General features: G+C 39.6%; 1 protein-coding gene across 4 annotated transcripts in view; it reads right to left on the bottom strand.

Annotated features, from left to right (window-relative positions):
* Positions 1–16895, bottom strand: part of skd (skuld) — a 73889-nt gene that overhangs the window by 12557 nt on the left and 44437 nt on the right. For 2 of the 4 annotated variants that reach the window (XM_053767050.2, XM_053767058.2), the window contains exons 4-22: positions 16537–16620; positions 15398–15534; positions 14863–14996; positions 14590–14739; positions 13757–13845; positions 12276–12365; positions 9839–9965; positions 9509–9619; positions 8933–9102; positions 7164–7329; positions 6624–6746; positions 5884–6144; positions 5308–5482; positions 4561–4856; positions 3708–3860; positions 2981–3192; positions 2333–2464; positions 1160–1375; positions 481–640 (exon numbers count right to left, since the gene is read on the bottom strand). In XM_053767050.2, coding sequence (XP_053623025.1) covers positions 481–640; positions 1160–1375; positions 2333–2464; positions 2981–3192; positions 3708–3860; positions 4561–4856; positions 5308–5482; positions 5884–6144; positions 6624–6746; positions 7164–7329; positions 8933–9102; positions 9509–9619; positions 9839–9965; positions 12276–12365; positions 13757–13845; positions 14590–14739; positions 14863–14996; positions 15398–15534; positions 16537–16620 — 2986 coding nt within the window. The remainder of the gene's footprint in view (positions 1–480; positions 641–1159; positions 1376–2332; positions 2465–2980; positions 3193–3707; positions 3861–4560; positions 4857–5307; positions 5483–5883; positions 6145–6623; positions 6747–7163; positions 7330–8932; positions 9103–9508; positions 9620–9838; positions 9966–12275; positions 12366–13756; positions 13846–14589; positions 14740–14862; positions 14997–15397; positions 15535–16536; positions 16621–16895) is intronic. The other 2 variants (XM_053767066.2, XM_053767073.2) reach the window with 2 other exon arrangements.

Below are 16895 nucleotides of genomic sequence, written 5' to 3'. Positions count from 1 at the left end.
GGGGGAAGCGAAGTCCAGGTACGCTGCTAATTTATATACTTCTATTATTCGAATATAAACTATATAATATATTTTGTCACTTATCGAGTCACATAGATTCTTACTCGTGAAAGAGTTTTGAAAATCGGCGTTGACCCTACAAACAAGTTTATACACATAAAATGATCAAAATTCGATACAGAATATACACTAGCATAGCACATACATGTGGGATTGATAGTTTCTAAACGAAGGATGGATGAGACGATGCATGTTTTTTGAACGAATTCGAGAGAATAAGAGGTGATGAATGAAAAGAACAAGAGAAATATAGATTGGCCATATTATGGGATTACGATACAACCGCTAATGAGCGTCGCGTTACGCTTAAATAAAGGATTTTTGTTTCAAAGTTAATAACAATTTTTAGCCATCCTTTGCCCCTTATCCCACATACATTTTATGTCAACTAGATGCTTACGTATATACTTCATGACTTACCGGCTGATGTCTCCCGAGCCGACACGACTCGTAAGCAGTAGACAGTTCCCTGAAGAAGATCCGTAAAGGTTCTGTTAGGACGTCGCCCTCCGCCGCCAGGACTACGTAGGCGACGTCACGAGCGTACGAATACGGTTCTAGTGATAGCCTCTCCCAATGTCTGCAATAGAAATACGCATTATCAATAATGCAATACGTAAAATCATTGACACAAACAAAATCATCATAAAAATCATCGTAAAATCATCCACATAAATAATATTGTCAATTTAAGTTTAATTTTAAGGGAATGTATCAATATATAAATGATAACATGAACTTTTTGGCTGAAATAACAATATTTGATTGTTTTTTATTGACAATAAGACTGTTATATCGAATCTTTCACTATATTTATTTCACTTTACATATCTACTTCAACACTAGAATGCTCAAAAAGTATAACAAAAACAAATTTGATTTTGATCGAAAGCTGCAAAGAAAAAATCATCGACGATACGGATGAATTCCAATTCAAATTCAGAAATTAGGCCATCCACAAGCACTTTTTCACGTAATTTTTTTTATATTAAATAGTTATTTCTCACAAGCTACAAACTACTGGCATTTCGGAACGACCGACCACCGCTGAGAAGAACGAATGAACGGCAGCCGGCCGACCACCCACACGACATCATACCTCAAGGCGTACGGCGACAGCGAGAGCCAGTCCCGGTCGTGGCCGACCAGCAGCGGCGGCACCGGCTGCGGCTCGCAGAGGTCCTCGTTCCCGCGGCCGGCCAGCCGGTGGAACTGGCGCCAGGTCAGCGGGCCCGTAACGCCGTCCCACATGCGGGCGCCGCAGCACCGCTTCTGGATCGCGTCTTGCAGCAGGGGCCGCAGTCGACGCATCAGTCTGATCGTTACCAAAGCAATAAATATCTTGGGTACGTTACATAGACAAATAAGAAAATTATTTGCATCAATTAATGCCCGGTTTCTAAAGGTTTTTAACGGCAGTTTATCTATTCTAATCACGCCATTGGTTGGAATAACGCTATCGAATAAATAAACTTCCGTTAAAAAACTCAGAAATCGAGCATAAGGACACATACAAAATAATTAAAAGTTGGAACATGTTAGATAGAGATACACATCTATAAATAATATTAAGAGTGTTTCTGTGACGTAAACGTGTGGCGCAGTGATACAAATTGGCGACAACTCAGTGGTGGGAATTGTTCAAGGAGCAAGCAGTGATTTTCAGTCATCACCATAAACGGACACATACGAAAATGTCTAGTAAAAAAATATTTTAAGAGTTGTCGATTGTGTAAGCTTGGCGAAAGGACTAAGTGTCCATAGATACAAGCAAATTTCAAAGACTTAACAAGTAGACTTGAAGAGAAGCTACAAATGCCATTATATTATTTTAAAAGACAAATAAATGGCTTCTTGATAAATGTTTTTACACAATCAAAGATTTTTTGGATTGCAATGAAATTAATTAACATTAATGTAGATTGTAAGTGACATTTTATTTTATCTTATTTTAATCTGATGTCATTTTATATTTTTTTAATTAAATATACTGTTATTAACATTTGGATGCTGTTGACAACGGCTAAATAGGCTTGTTCTAAACCATTATGTGGATATTGTATATTTAAGCAAATAAAATGATTTGATTTTGAACGATTAACATGACGAGTTGTCAATATTTCAAAGCCAAAATGATTTATTAAATCATCAGTAAAAAACGTTTCACGAATCGGTACCTACATCGAAAAAATGGACATATAATATCGGAATGTAACAACATGTTACGAGAAACGTCATAATAAGATTTGGCAGTGATGAGGTAATGTGTTACCTGACGACATCGCGCGTAGAGCGCGGCGCCCGCGCCCCGATGAAGGGCCAGCGGTGCACCGCGCCCGCGCCCGCCGTCGCGCCGCCTGCCGCCCGCAGCGCCCGCGTCGCCGCCGCGCCCCCGTCTGAATATCTGCATACGAACACATAGCTCTCAAAATTTATGTAATTAGCTGCGCCCCGGGGCTTCGCTCCCGTGGGATTTTCCGGATACAAAGTACCCTATGTGTTATTCCACGTTATTTTCTACCCGTGCATCAAATTTCATAACAATCGTTTCAGTAGATAATGCATGAAAAGGTAACAAACAAACTTACATTCGCATGTATAATATTCCATTCTTTTTGTTATGTTTTATAGTCATATTCCGCATGGCTTAGTCAACTCGAAGAAAATTATTATAATGCAATAAAGACCAAAGTGCTAGTCGCCATAAGGTCCCTTTTGATTTGGACGACCACATATAAATTATATAGTTTTATGTATTCAAAGTGCGAAAGTTCAAAAAAACACTAACGGACGGACCTCAAAAGTCAGGAATGAACATGAATATTTAAATTCGTAATGCGTAACTCACTCGAACCTTCGAAAGACAGAAAGGGGGAGGCCTTTGCCTAGCAAGTGGGACACAAAAAGAAAAAACACTTACTCGAGCACGTTGAGCGCGAGGTGGTCTGGTCCGGGCGCGGCGGACGAGGCGGAGGAGGAGGAGGAGGAGGAGGAGGCGGCGCGCGCGAGCGCGGACGTGGCTCCGGCCGCGCCGCCCACGCACGCGGCGCCCACCATCTCTGCCACGTCCAGGAACCAGTTGTCGTTGTGCGACGTCGGCTCCTCCGCGAGGCCCGTGATCTCCATCTCGTCCTGCCCGACAACGGGATAATGTCAACGTCGATACATTCATTCAGATATTCAATCATCACTTTTAAACCCCCCGACGCAATAAGAGGGGTGTTATAAGTTTAACGTGTCTGCCTGTGGCATCGTAACTCCCAAACGAGAACCGATTTTCGTTGTTTATCCCGAGTGCTCTAAGCCATGTTTCATGAAAATCGGTTCGGCCGTTCAAAATTTGTAGCGAAATGAATATTGAATGTCGGAAAGACGGAAAGACCAAGAAATGCCGAAAAACTAATTTAAACAATGTTGGTTCCTATCATGCCAGAAGGACTTGCCATTATTATTTTTTACTTATAGAATAACAACATACATAAAGTACATGGTCGAAAAGAATAATAGAAATAAATGTTATTTTTAAATATTTGACAAAAAATACAACTCTATATAGTATTTAACATACTATAATTACGATTACTATTCCACAATTATTGTCGCCTCGAGAAATTTTAAAATCAGTCAAAACTGTCTGTGTGACCCACCTCATAGAAGAGACCGGCTCTGTGAGACAGCCGCCGGTTGACGATGGCGCTGAACCCGCAGCTGCACCGGCCGACATCGTCCTCGCCGGCTCTGGGGTCGGAGGGGCTGGGCAGGTATGTGGCAGCGTCCGCACCACGAATGTTGCCCACGTTCTGAAAAACGGCACATTCCATTAAAAACATTCCATTTATTTAACAATAGTTTTCCTCACATTGGGACGCTGCGGTGTTGCAAGCGTCCATAGGCCGCGGCGACCGATTAGCATCAGGTGGGCCGCATGCCTGTTTGCCTGCTTGAGAGCAATGGATTCATGAAAAGTAATAATTTCGTTAAGTTACAAAATAGTTAATAGGTATGACACGTACGTAACTGGCCATTAGAGAAGTAACAACTGGAAAATTCGAAGCAGGCAAATAAAAAAAAATAATTCAGGCAAGGGCAATAAGATTTTAGTGGCAGCGCAGAGCGTTGAGATTAAGATTTCTAAAGTGACGCGCTCAAATAGTATGGACAATCTATCTATTGATGCGTCATGCGAGAAAGTTGCATATATATCTCTATTTATACTGGAACTATGCTCGAATGCAAACATACAAAGTGCTAGGAATATTTGCCAGTAAAGCAATTGGCAGCAAAGGGCGGTCGCAAGAGTGGGACGGTCGCAATATACACTGAGAAACATGTGACGCGGGGGAAAGCTTGAAATTTGAAGATATTTGAAGTATAATTAAAGTCCGTGATAATTAGCAATAAACATTAATTCATTAAGATTTCAGTAAAATAGACGCGTCTCAAAAATTGCTACTGAGACCCGAGAAACTTATAGAAATTTTCAAAATATAAAATACTCACTCTAGGTCCAGCGTTGCAGACACATAGCGTGCAGCTATCGAAGTTGTGGTCTCGAAAGACATTCAAGACCGTATCAGCTAGGAGCACGTTAAGCAGCAACGGACAGGCCGCGTGAGTTGGCCTGGGAGACGAGGGTTCTTGTATGGGAAGTCGCGGCGCGGGCGAAGGCGCGGGCGCGACGGATGGCGCGGCGTCCGGCGCCGCCCCGCCCCCCGCGGGGGTGGAGGAACACGCGCGTCGGTTGCGCGTCGCTTCGCGCGTTTCCGCTTGAGGTGACGCGCTTCGTTTGACGCCGGCTGCGGGATAATGTTATGTTAGGTGATGTTTGTAAGCTATATTAAACGTCGTAACTAAGTTTAAAGTACTAATTACTTCAACACTTAATTATGTCAATTAGTTTTGCTTTCAGTATGCGTAGTTCGGGTTTGTAATTGGATTTTGATCGTCGAAACGTGTAGCAATTTGATCCAAACAATCACATTCCGATACGGTTATCATCACAATCGAAATCATATCACAATTTCGCCTCAGGTAATGAACGAGTTTATTTATATGGAGAAATTATATACTTCCAACAACGAATCATTAGAATCGAGAAACAAAACATTCTTATGACATCCAAGTAATTTATGTTCAAGATTGTCTTGCTATTTCTACTGTCGATGCACAGGTATCAAAATACAAAAGACAAAGGTATTATTTATAATACAATATTAATATCGTATAGTTATAATTGAATGACAATACCTTGCCGGTTCGCCTCCCCCCTCGGCTTGTCCTGCTGCCAGCGGGGGCGGTACACGGCGGCGGGGGGCAGCGGCACGGGGGGCAGCTGCTGCGACGGCAGCGACGTCAACGGAGCGTATTTAGAGGAGCCCACGTATTTGTATATCGTGGGCGGCTTGAACACATACGACCAATCCTGTGGGAGATGAAATTTGGTTTAAAAAATATATATGTTAATTTGGAATCCTGATTGAACTCGATATAATCCCTGCAGCAGTAACGCATAGATTTCAATACTCTATGAGAGTAATAGTGATGAATTTGCGATGATTTCGGATAGTAACTGTTAACTAGACTACGCGTTTATTCTTTTTTGGTTTGATCTAGTTAAAACTTGTCAACCTAAAATTTTACCAGTGTAGCGTATTTATCTTTCTTTTGTATCACAAAGAAAAGAGTTTGCCGGAAATGTTCCTTCTAATAAATAACTTCTTTATACCTTTTCTCTATAGCATAACAAAATTACGTTTAAAAACTCGGTGATTATAATTGATCAAAGAAATCAAAATTCCGTCGAATTTGTCAATTTAGACTAACCTCAATAGGATCCGGCGGAGGCGAGCCGGCGAGCAGATGTCGCGAGTGGGAGTGAGTGACCACGTGACCAGAGTGAGTGAACGAATGGGTCTGCGTCGCTTCTTCCGGCAGAGAGAACCCCGGGGACGGCTGCGTGTGCGGCTCCATGCTGGGCGGCGTCGGGAACATCTTGCTCAGCTCCTCTGCGCGCACGCAGCCGCCGCGCATGTAGCGGGACTCCTCGATTGATTTGTTCGAGTCGGGAGGGGTTTGCACGGCCAGCTGGGGACAGGTATTCTTGATTCAACGTCAATCGAGTCTTGGAAAAAGACGTATTATCAATCAAAAGACTAGATTTTTGTGAATTGACTTGTTATCAAATCACTTTTACAATCATGCAAAATCCATATCCAAACTAAAATTTAAAATGCGAAAGACTGTCTATCACGCTTTGACGGCCACTAAAATAAGGAACTCATTATTTGTAGTATTCGATCAGTAAGACATTTCCAAGTAACATGAAAACCACTACACATTGATCAATATTTTAAATTATGCTCATTAAATATGACAGATGGGCAACATAAATATCTCTCAACTTTGCGTTTTTTCTGTTTCTTTCCCAGTGTTAGAGCCCAGGGTCCACTGTCCTACTTTTTCTCCTCAAAATTTATTACATATCAGGTAGACGACAAAACAATCCATCATAAACACAACACGTCATACAACAATAAGTAATGTAAAGAAGGGCGTACACTCACAAGTCTTACCGACTCATCGCCACTGGCCGCATCGTCAGAGTTGTCGAATATTTGGTCGAGGTCCTTCAAGGTTGGACAGAGGCCGTCCGATGTGAATAGGTTCTTGTACTCTTTTACGTCCTCCTAAAAAAATTATGTTCTTTCATATATTCAATTGGTTGGAAGAGATCTTCCTGGATACAAACGCCATTGTGAATTTCTTTGTAAACGAGAGATATTACAAAGATCACATTGTTATGAGATCAGACTGAAGTCGTACAATACACTGAAACACTGAAATGGATCATTGTCACATCTGAGCGTTTTCTCGGTTCCTTTCTCAGCCATTACGTCGGCTTAAGCTTAAGATCCGATAAAAACAAGACACCATATTATATAATATTATACATGCTAAAATCTGTCTGTCTCGCTTTCACGGGTAAACGGATCTGATGATTGTAAATAGAATAGATAGTAAATAGTAGTAGTAATAATGACCCGAGGTGAAACAAAAACTACCGCGAGGCAACAGCTAAACAATTATAAAAATAATATACTCACATGGTCCTGCTTCTCCTGCTTGATGTCAACATCAGCTGTCGGCAGCAGGGTCGCCATGGTGGTGTGTTCGTGTCCCGCATAAAGATCCCCTCCGCGGGAACCCAACGCTAATTCTTCGCTCCAACTGTTCTCTTCGCTTTTGAAACGCTTCACCGGATGCTCCAGCCTGGGTGATAAATATGTTGTTAGCGAGTGAAAAGGTTGGGGCGTGGGCGTAACTTTATGTGTAAGGCGTAAAAGAGTGTAATGTATCCACAATATTTTTTCATACAGTAAGAACTCTAATAAACCTATTGGGAATCAATCTAAGGTGATAAATTATGAGAAGAGTGGACTGTTAATTGGTTTACCACTGGTGAAAATACAGAATAATTAATTCACAAATCGCCGCGATTCGGTTTTTTGTTTGGGACTTCGGCTGGAGTTCGCCCCGCTCCCCGCACCCGCCGGCAGGTAACGGTTGGCAGAACGAAAAAGTCACAAAAAACTTCATTGGGCTAAATTTTATATGAGCACATAAGATTACAATGAAAAATAACATAAAATTATAAAATCGAAAGTATGAATATTGGAGATTATTTTTCCAGATATATTTTATTCGAAATTCGAAATCGACGGACATATTTACGCCCACGCCAGGCACGTATTAAAAAAAAGTACATCAAAATTTCCAAAAACAAATTTAGCCACAATAAAATAGCGATAAAAATCAATGTAGGTATAATGTCATGCCAAAACAAAGGATAATGTCGCCTTGGTATAAAGTTGTAACATGCTATACGTTGTCTCGAACGATCGCACTGCGCATTGCGGCTTGTAATATAGCGAGGTAAAGATTCACACTGGACTGTCTCGTGTCAAGTATGACCGTTTGAACTACTCGCAAAGTCGGGGACAAACAATTTATTTTTCTACATGTATGCTTCACAAATGACATGCAAAGTAAGTGCCTAATTGGGTGTATAGATAGTACAACTTTGGGTAGTTATAGGCATTCAAAATAAGATTCATGAAATGCCAATACTTTTATATAAAACTCATTGGTAAATCTCATTTATTGCAAGTGTGATTAAATTATACATATGAATAAACAATTTTTAAATTGTTTTTATTAATTTTGTCTACATAACTTTGCGTATTATTTAAATCAATGGCGACTTAACGGCAACTAAAAATACTAATAAAATCAAACTTTTCAGAAAATAATTCAAGTGTTCTGAGATGAATCAACTCATACCTGTCGTAGCCAAAGTAGCATTCAACACACAGATATTCACAGCATTATTTTTATCAAAAATTTTGCAAAAGACGACACTGATGTTAAAGCGATAGAGTCCAAATTTGATATTACCTATCTACTATCTCAGACACATAAATTAGTTTAAAAAATGTTTGGTTTTTGAAATAAATAAGGCCAATTTGGTTTAGTTACTTGTGGATAGTGATAGATTATATTTACAATTATTTTTATGTACCTATATACGAAAATACGATTTGTTCCGCTTTCTCGGCTAAACCACTGGAACGATTTTGATGAAATCTGGTATGCGTGTAATTAAAGACTTCCGTTGATAACGTTCGTACATTTTTCAAAAATCAACCCCCAACTATTTTTGGGGGGTGAAAGTTAGTATGAAAATCATGTCTGTTCCGCTTGCGCAGAGAAATTCTAATAATCTAAAATTTGACGTAACAGAAGTACCTGCGCAGGTGTAATTTCTGTATAAATGCTTAGACTTTTAGGCAATGTGGCCCCACAGCCCACTCACCAAGCGTAGACGGTGGTGTAGTCGTAGAGCATGTGCAGCGAGTGCTCGTCCTCCAGCGGGTCCGCGCGGGGCTCCGGCGGCGGCAGCGCCGGCCGCTTCAGCAGCTCCAGCGCCGGCGCCTCCGCCTGGCTGCTGGAGTTGTTCGCCGACCCGCTCGGTGGGGAATCGCCCTGTCGCATTTCACAACTTGATAGATGAATTAATGTTGATGATGATAAATGAATGGTGAGTTAGAGAGCTATTGCACCATTTATAGAAGAAACAGGCGGCCTTATCGCGAAAGCGCTTCAGCCTTTCTTCTTCTTGAGTTTTTAATGACATATGCGTCGGTCTTTTCGTTATATTCCCTAATAACATACAATTCTCTATAAGGAATAAAAATTATTTTCATTAAACTTTTTTCCTTCCTGCCCTAATGGAGTAAACTTTTTTCAAAGAGTCTATAGCTTTCAAGTGCTTTAATATATATATATATAGGGCAGGAAGGAAAAAAGTTTAATGAAAATCATTATTATTCCTTCCAGATCGGTTTCAAGAATAAGGTAATAAAGAATCAAAGTAGTTATATAAACGTACCTGTGCAAAGAGCTTGGTTCCTGGCGCTGAAGGTGGTGCGGGGGTGGGGGGCGCCAGGGGGTCGGGGGTAGGCGCCGGCGTGTGAAGCGATGGCGGTACGCCGCTCACAGTCTGTATGGGATATAGTAATATTAAGACATAGTATGATTTTACTTTGAATAATCTTCCTCCTTACGGTCTTATCCCTTGTGACTAAAGATCGTAGTCATAAGTGGAATGAAGCACACACAACTACTTTTTTGGCAATATTAATGGAGTGGGTTTTCTCCTTGTAACTTAAAACAATAAAGTTTAATACATAAACAAGTAGCAGTATGTTGGCTGACATACCTGCTGCGCGGGCGGCTGGTGGTGGGGGGAGGCGGAGGGCGCGCCGGCGGAGGAGGGGGCGGAGGCGGGGGGCGCGGGGGAGCCGCCGCCGCTGCCCGGGGAGCATGCGCCTGCGCCGCGTGTCGCTCTGTGCGGTGACAAGGTTAAGATTAAATCAGGAATCTTTTAGCCTTTTGTGTTATATAAACGTACCTGTGCAAAGAGCTTTTAGTAACAAAACAGTGGCAAAATAACATTTTTTTTTAATGAAAAATTGAATTTGACTAACTTTCTTCCAACCGCCTGTGAGTCTTGTTTATTCGCTAAGAATAGTTTATCTTTATGACAAATTTAATCAAAATCAGTCGTTATTTTTGAGTTTATTTATTTAAACTTACAAAAATAAAAATAAGGAAGATTTCTATTTTTGTAAGTTCAACTCAAAAACAACTGGACCGATATTTTTTAAAATATTATTTACTGCAGAAATAAGATTCCTAGAGACGCATCTTTGTGATAAAGATGATCCAGTTTCCTTTTTAACAAAATTTATTTGTTATTTTGCTAGCTAGCTGTTTTGAGACTAAAATAAGTCATGGAATTGCAAAGTGGAAATCTAGCTTCTTGAATAACATTAATTAGCACAATAATATAATTTTAATGAACAAATATGGATATTTACCACACCTGAGCTGTGGGCCTTGTCTTGGTTGACATTTAAATGAATGCAATGTACGAAAAGCGACCAATATTAATCTCAAAAAATTTTACAGCATGAAATGGGACACGGCGTACATATAATATGCAAAAATATTGAGGTCACTTTTCGAACAAAACAGCAAATTTCACAATGAAAAAACATTTTGAACTGAATGATATTTTTTTTAAGACAAATCGAACGAGCCTTGAGATGAGAGGTAGATGTTATTATTGGACGTGATGATGGCACACCTTACGTAGTTGATACATTTTGTATGAATTAAGACCGGCACAGACTAAATGCGTAATGTGTAACGGTACGCGTTTATTGTATGGAATTGTGTCTGGCGTGGACACACTCGTAAAAATTCCATATAATAAACGTGCACGGCTACGCATGTATTAGGTCTGCACTGGCCTTTAAGCAACAAAGTAAGGTTACAATAAACACAATGTGCTCTTTAAATCAAACCTGTATTACATTAAACACCAATGGAATGTGGAATGAAAATATATATCATATTTTTCTGTTTACCATACCAGATTTAACATAATATACAAGTATGCCTTATAAAATCCATCAATGAATTATGTATATCATATATATATATATTATTAGAAGACACAAAGCATGCAATATATGACAAACAGGCATTTGCTTATGTAATCATGCACCATAGATCTAAAATGCGATAAATAATGATAAATCATTCTTGTACAGTATACACATGCAAAAATAAGCGACATTGCATAATTTGTGGCTCACTATTAAGTAAACTGTGCGGCTTTGCGAGCGTTTCCATTTAAGTCGTATATAATTAACAAAAAAATTCACTTTGACTGCGGCATAACACGCGTGGTGTATTTTACAAATCTCCCCCACTGACAGCGATACACGCCAGACCTGTTTTCGCGAGCAATATTCCCCTACAAAATTTGATCAACACTGGCTTGCGGTGTTATTTAAGCGAGCCGCAGTGAGCGTGTCAATGATTTTTGGTTAAAACCTATGATATTACGATGATATGGCTACGCTCGAAAATTCGTCACAACAAATAGGTGCATGGAGCCTTAACCTTATTTGTTACCATTTTTCTGACGAGAACGTAAGCTACTTATCAACATCGTGGTACATGAAGACAGAACCTTAGCAGCCAGAATGTGTGATAAGGAACTTAAAGTAGAGTAATTCACCAGTGTGGAGCTGGTAGTGGATATAAGAATAACACTTTAGTCGCGTTTATATAACGAATGTTTGAAAATAATTTGATTCACATTTTAATTATTAGCGCCACACTGATGAGAGAGTTATTCAAGTATAGTGTTTCAGCGAACTGAAGTAGAAAAATAGTAGTAGAAAAATATGTTTTCCTTTTCTTGTGATTGGTAGATAAGGCTAGGTAAAGATGATATTTTTTGAAGACAGTCGAATAGCTTGCGTTTTAAAAAATCTAGGATTTGTTAATGATATCGAAATATTTGTATTTCTATTAGTCAGATGCTTTATGTTTGCATATTATAAATATAATTACAATAATCGATTAATGCAATACGTAATTTATTCTAAGTCATCATTTACTCTAACGTCATTTTATAATATTGATAACTTCAAATAAACTTCACAATATAAATTTTATTTTTATGGCGACTCTAATACGTTCACCTAGCGACCATAAATCCGCCTAGCGTGTTTTACGAACTGACGTTTAAAAATAAAATAGTATGTATACCTAGCCAGTTAGAGTGTGGCAGTACTCACGTGTGGTCCCTGTGGCGGCGGGCGCGGAGCGGCGAGGCGCGGCGGTGGAAGGGGTCGGGGGGGCGGGGGCGCGCGCGCCGCCGCCGCCACCTGCAGCAACATCACGCTAGCCCGCGTACCGACACCAGTCACACTCTCCTATCTCTTACTCCTACCTCCGCTACATATGTCCTACATCGCGATGCTACATTCCGAACTGGAAATCATTTGCCATCGTCGATACGGATGGGAGAAAACGGAAGACATCTAAACGTTTGGACGTAAAGAAAAATCGCTCAAAATTAAAATATTACAGAATGACTAAGAGAGCGTGAAGATTAAACAAAATATGCAACGATATGGAATTAAAATAGTAATTTGATACATAAATAAAAAACATCAGAAACTTTGGGAACAAATTTTTGTATCACCGATCTGATTCTGACAACGACAATTCAAAAGCTGATTCTACAAGATAGCAGAAATTAAATCTCAATTTTTTAATCCACAAACAAAAAATCACGAGATCGAAAGTGTGACAAGAGCCTTTCCGCATAATTTCAAACGAAGAAATCGAAACAATCTTTTGTCATTCTTTCCATTTAAAATTTCGTTGATTAAAATATTTTTTAACCTTATCAATACAACATAAGGCTTATTTTAAATTGACATTTTATGCATAAAAATTAAAATCGATTTCTTCGTTAGTCAGCAACGCACCCGAACACATCGTATTCGCGTGCAAAGCGGCATCATCCCTCTACTGCTTATGTTATATAATTATATAAATACTAAATTATAAACTAATTATACCGGCTATTAAAACATTCGCAAACATCTACCTATCTATCTACACGGCTTCCCTTCCACGCAATTCCGTACACGGCAAAACGCGCCTTACGATCCAAAAAATATAGGTTCAGTTTCACCGGGCACGGAAAGCGGAGTTACAAATGCATTTCAATACTAATATACTCTCATACATAACATACGTAAATATTGTAAATGCACAACACACAACGCTCGTACCACTACATCTATATACTGCTCCTATCTACTATATATTATATTGTGGCATATGCATTGTTACCATGGCGATTAAATTATACTTTGATATCGGATCAGGAACGCAATTTTTATGACATTAAATTTCATTTTCGCCAATGGAGATCGTTATCACAATCGAATATATTATGCTTAATTTAAATTGTATTTAAAATGTGAACTTCATTGTGCTTAATTAACTTCCTTTAAATGCAAATATTCGACAGTATATTTAAGCAGAAAGTCTTCAAATTCCTTGCTACACATAGAGACAATAATGGCTCGAGAATTAAGACTACTTTGCCTAAAAACACTGATTAAAATTGCGTACATTTTAATTTCGTTAGAAAATATCAACCTGTCACAATAGTAACATATACACACGCCACGCCCATACAAATTATATTACTATATAAGTAGCATAACGATATGAAATACAAATGACAAATTCGACTAACTTGTTGTTGCAGGAACATGCGACTTTGCGGGTGGGGTCGACGAAGTCTGGCGACTTCTCCGAAGCGCATTCGCTGTAGCACGACTCCGCCTGGACATACAAACATTACAATTAATATTAATATTGATTGTGTTTATCAACATCGTTATTATAGCTCTTTTCCGTCCATTGGTGACCATAGGTCTTCTCTTACGACGATGCACGAAATTAAAAACTACTAAATAAATTGTATGTCAGAAGCAACATAATATTCAACGCGGCCAATTTAGCTTTGTTAAAGGCTACAAAAATTGAGTCTTATTTTAAGGAAATGCTTCTTTTATTATAGGAAGAATATTCGGAACAATCTAAATCTTGAAGAAAGCTCCATTTCCCACTTCCAATTTATTGATCAAGTCGCCAACCGATCCAACTTATTGATTTATAACATTGAGCAATTGAATTTAAAATTAGTTATATAGAAAGAAAAAGAATATTAATTACTAGCACTATGTAAAGCTGTAACCATATTATGTCATTATGGTTACAGAATTACATACATATATTGGTAATTATTAATAACTATGTGATAATACTACATTATGATAGAAGCGTGCACACCGTATTTATTATGTACAAGGTTCGATTTTAACGCGAGGCGAAGCCGAGCGCTATAAAAAGGCCGAGTGTGTATGAAATGATTAATACACGCGTATGCCAGACGACGTTTTTTCAACACACTTGAAGCCGACAAGTGTGGCGTAAATATTTCGAAGTCATGAAAAACTCTTGCGACGACGTTTGGGCGTAGACAAGCGGCGGCGGACGACTGCAGCATACTGAATGTATACTGACGTGGTGCAGCTGCGGCGTGGGCGAGGTGAGTGCGGTGAGCGTGCGGCGCGCGCGGGCCGCGGTGTCGGGGGGCGGGGCGGGCCGGGCCTGCAGCGACGTCACCAGCGCGTACGGCACCGGGTACCGCATGCGGGCGCCGCCGCACAACACCTGCGAACAAACACGGCAATGCTGCAATTAAAAAATACTTTAAAATTTGTAAATTATAGTGAAGAGCATCATTAATATTTTGACAACCCTTGGCAACAAATAGGATTTCACAAAACAACGAACCTCAACGGCCCCGCAGCCCTGCTCCAGCGGGTACAGCTGCCTCCAGGAGTCCAGCAGTCGAGCCGTGCACGCATCACTGTCGCTCCACGACCGTCCGGTCAGAGTTCCCTCCAAACCGAATGGCGCTAGGATCACTGAAAAAAAAAATTAGATGTATGGAAGGAGTAGAGGTCTATGCTGGAAGACACACTCCACATAATGAATGCCGTACAACACATCTACTTGAAGCGCTGTAGTTCTTTGATCGCAGAAAAACGTGAAATCAAACCTAATTTTCATTACGATAAAAGTAGCACCAATATAAGTATACTTAATGTGTAACGTATATAGTGGCAAATAGGCTATAATCTGCGTTAAAATTAACTTCTATTTACCAAAATTCGCGTTAGGGTTCGATCTCAACGCAGGCAAATATTTATATATGTGATCATAGATATTTATCTACGTTTCTAATTGTGCTAGTTTCTGTCCATCTGACCAGAGATAAAAGCTGCGACAACACTTTATTAATAACACATTCGATGGTAACGCTCACCCTTCTGATGGTGGTTGTTGTGGTGGTTGCGGCGGGGCAGAGTCCGGACGGGTGGGTGTTGCCGGACGTCCACTGACGCGCACACCGTGCTCTCTCCGTGGAGGAAGAACGCGAAAGAGAATGACAGGTGCCACGGGCTGTAACATAGGTGGAAAACTAACTTTAGTTGAAGGTCTTAAAGTTACAGTTAATTAAACTGAAATTCTTACACCCTGTGTCGCTAGTCCATGCTTACATAGTCCATTTATGATCTATATTAAAGGATTATTTTGGAACCAATTCCAGACACCACTCCCTCTCACAATACAGTTTAACTAATACAACTCTGTATTTTTACTACGTTATTTAATTTATTTTATCAACATTGAATAAATGCAATAGTCTCTTCGTCACGCTTTCACAACTAAACTGCTGGGCGGATTTTGATGAAATTTAGAATATATATGAATAAAGATTCCTGAAACAAACATAGGCTATCGCGCGCGGAGATGTGGGCAATAGCTGGTAAGTAAATATATATACGAGTATCTCTTTTATCTATCTCATATGTATTTTTCCTATAAGAATGTATGAAGGGGAACGAAGTCGTACTCTGCTGCCTTTACGAGTAAAACACAGAGATCTTCATTTCGATATAGGAAGTTAAGGACTGGCGTTGCCATCAGCCTCCGTTTGGCGACAGCCCATGGAATAAAACTGCTCCAAACATAACTTCCATAGCACAATAATGAATTAAGTTATCTTCACTGGTATTGTTAATAAACACTATCATGTCTTTATCCTTTACGGGGTAGACAGAACCGAGAGATGCGAATCTCGAAGACGACCATTTTTAACTAGATAGCACGCTTATAAAGTAATGACAGGCTACTAATATGAGAAGAATATCTAGTTATGAATAATTCCTATCAAGTACACATGGAAAATATCAAAATTTTAGTACATTTTCATTAAAAACATTTTTAATCTATCTTATAATATACAGAGCATACGGAAGCGAAAGTCGATGGTTTTTATGTAATTGTTCTACTCTGAAAGAGTATCCGTACTTACACTGTACAAACAAGTTTTTAGGAGGATTAATGATAATTTGCCAAGCGATAAGGAACTTTTTTGACAGGGAATAAAGGTAAATTTACCTGTTACCGACGTCCTCTTCGTCGCCATCGTACGGCTGCACAAACCACTTGCCTAGCCTCACGAAGTCCCTCGATAGGAGACATCTGAAAAAAAAAATACAAATAATTTTAATTGAACAGTTTCACAACCAAATGACTTATAAATAATGCAATTGAAGTGATACTATATTATGTTCATATTAATTCTACCTGGGTTTCTCAACTCTGCTAACAAATAAAACTATTTTCAATAGTGGCTCTTATTAACGAGCAGAAAGGACTACTATTGAGACCCGATAACGACATGTCGTTAGTAGAATTGGCACCCTGGATGGAGGACATTATTGCATGCTACTAAAGGTTTTTGAAACATTTTCATA

Source organism: Plodia interpunctella, chromosome 3 (assembly GCF_027563975.2).
Source record: "Plodia interpunctella isolate USDA-ARS_2022_Savannah chromosome 3, ilPloInte3.2, whole genome shotgun sequence".
Lineage (NCBI taxonomy): Eukaryota > Metazoa > Arthropoda > Insecta > Lepidoptera > Pyralidae > Plodia > Plodia interpunctella.
The sequence above is the reverse complement of the archived record's forward strand: the minus strand, read 5'-3'. Positions and strand labels throughout refer to the sequence as shown.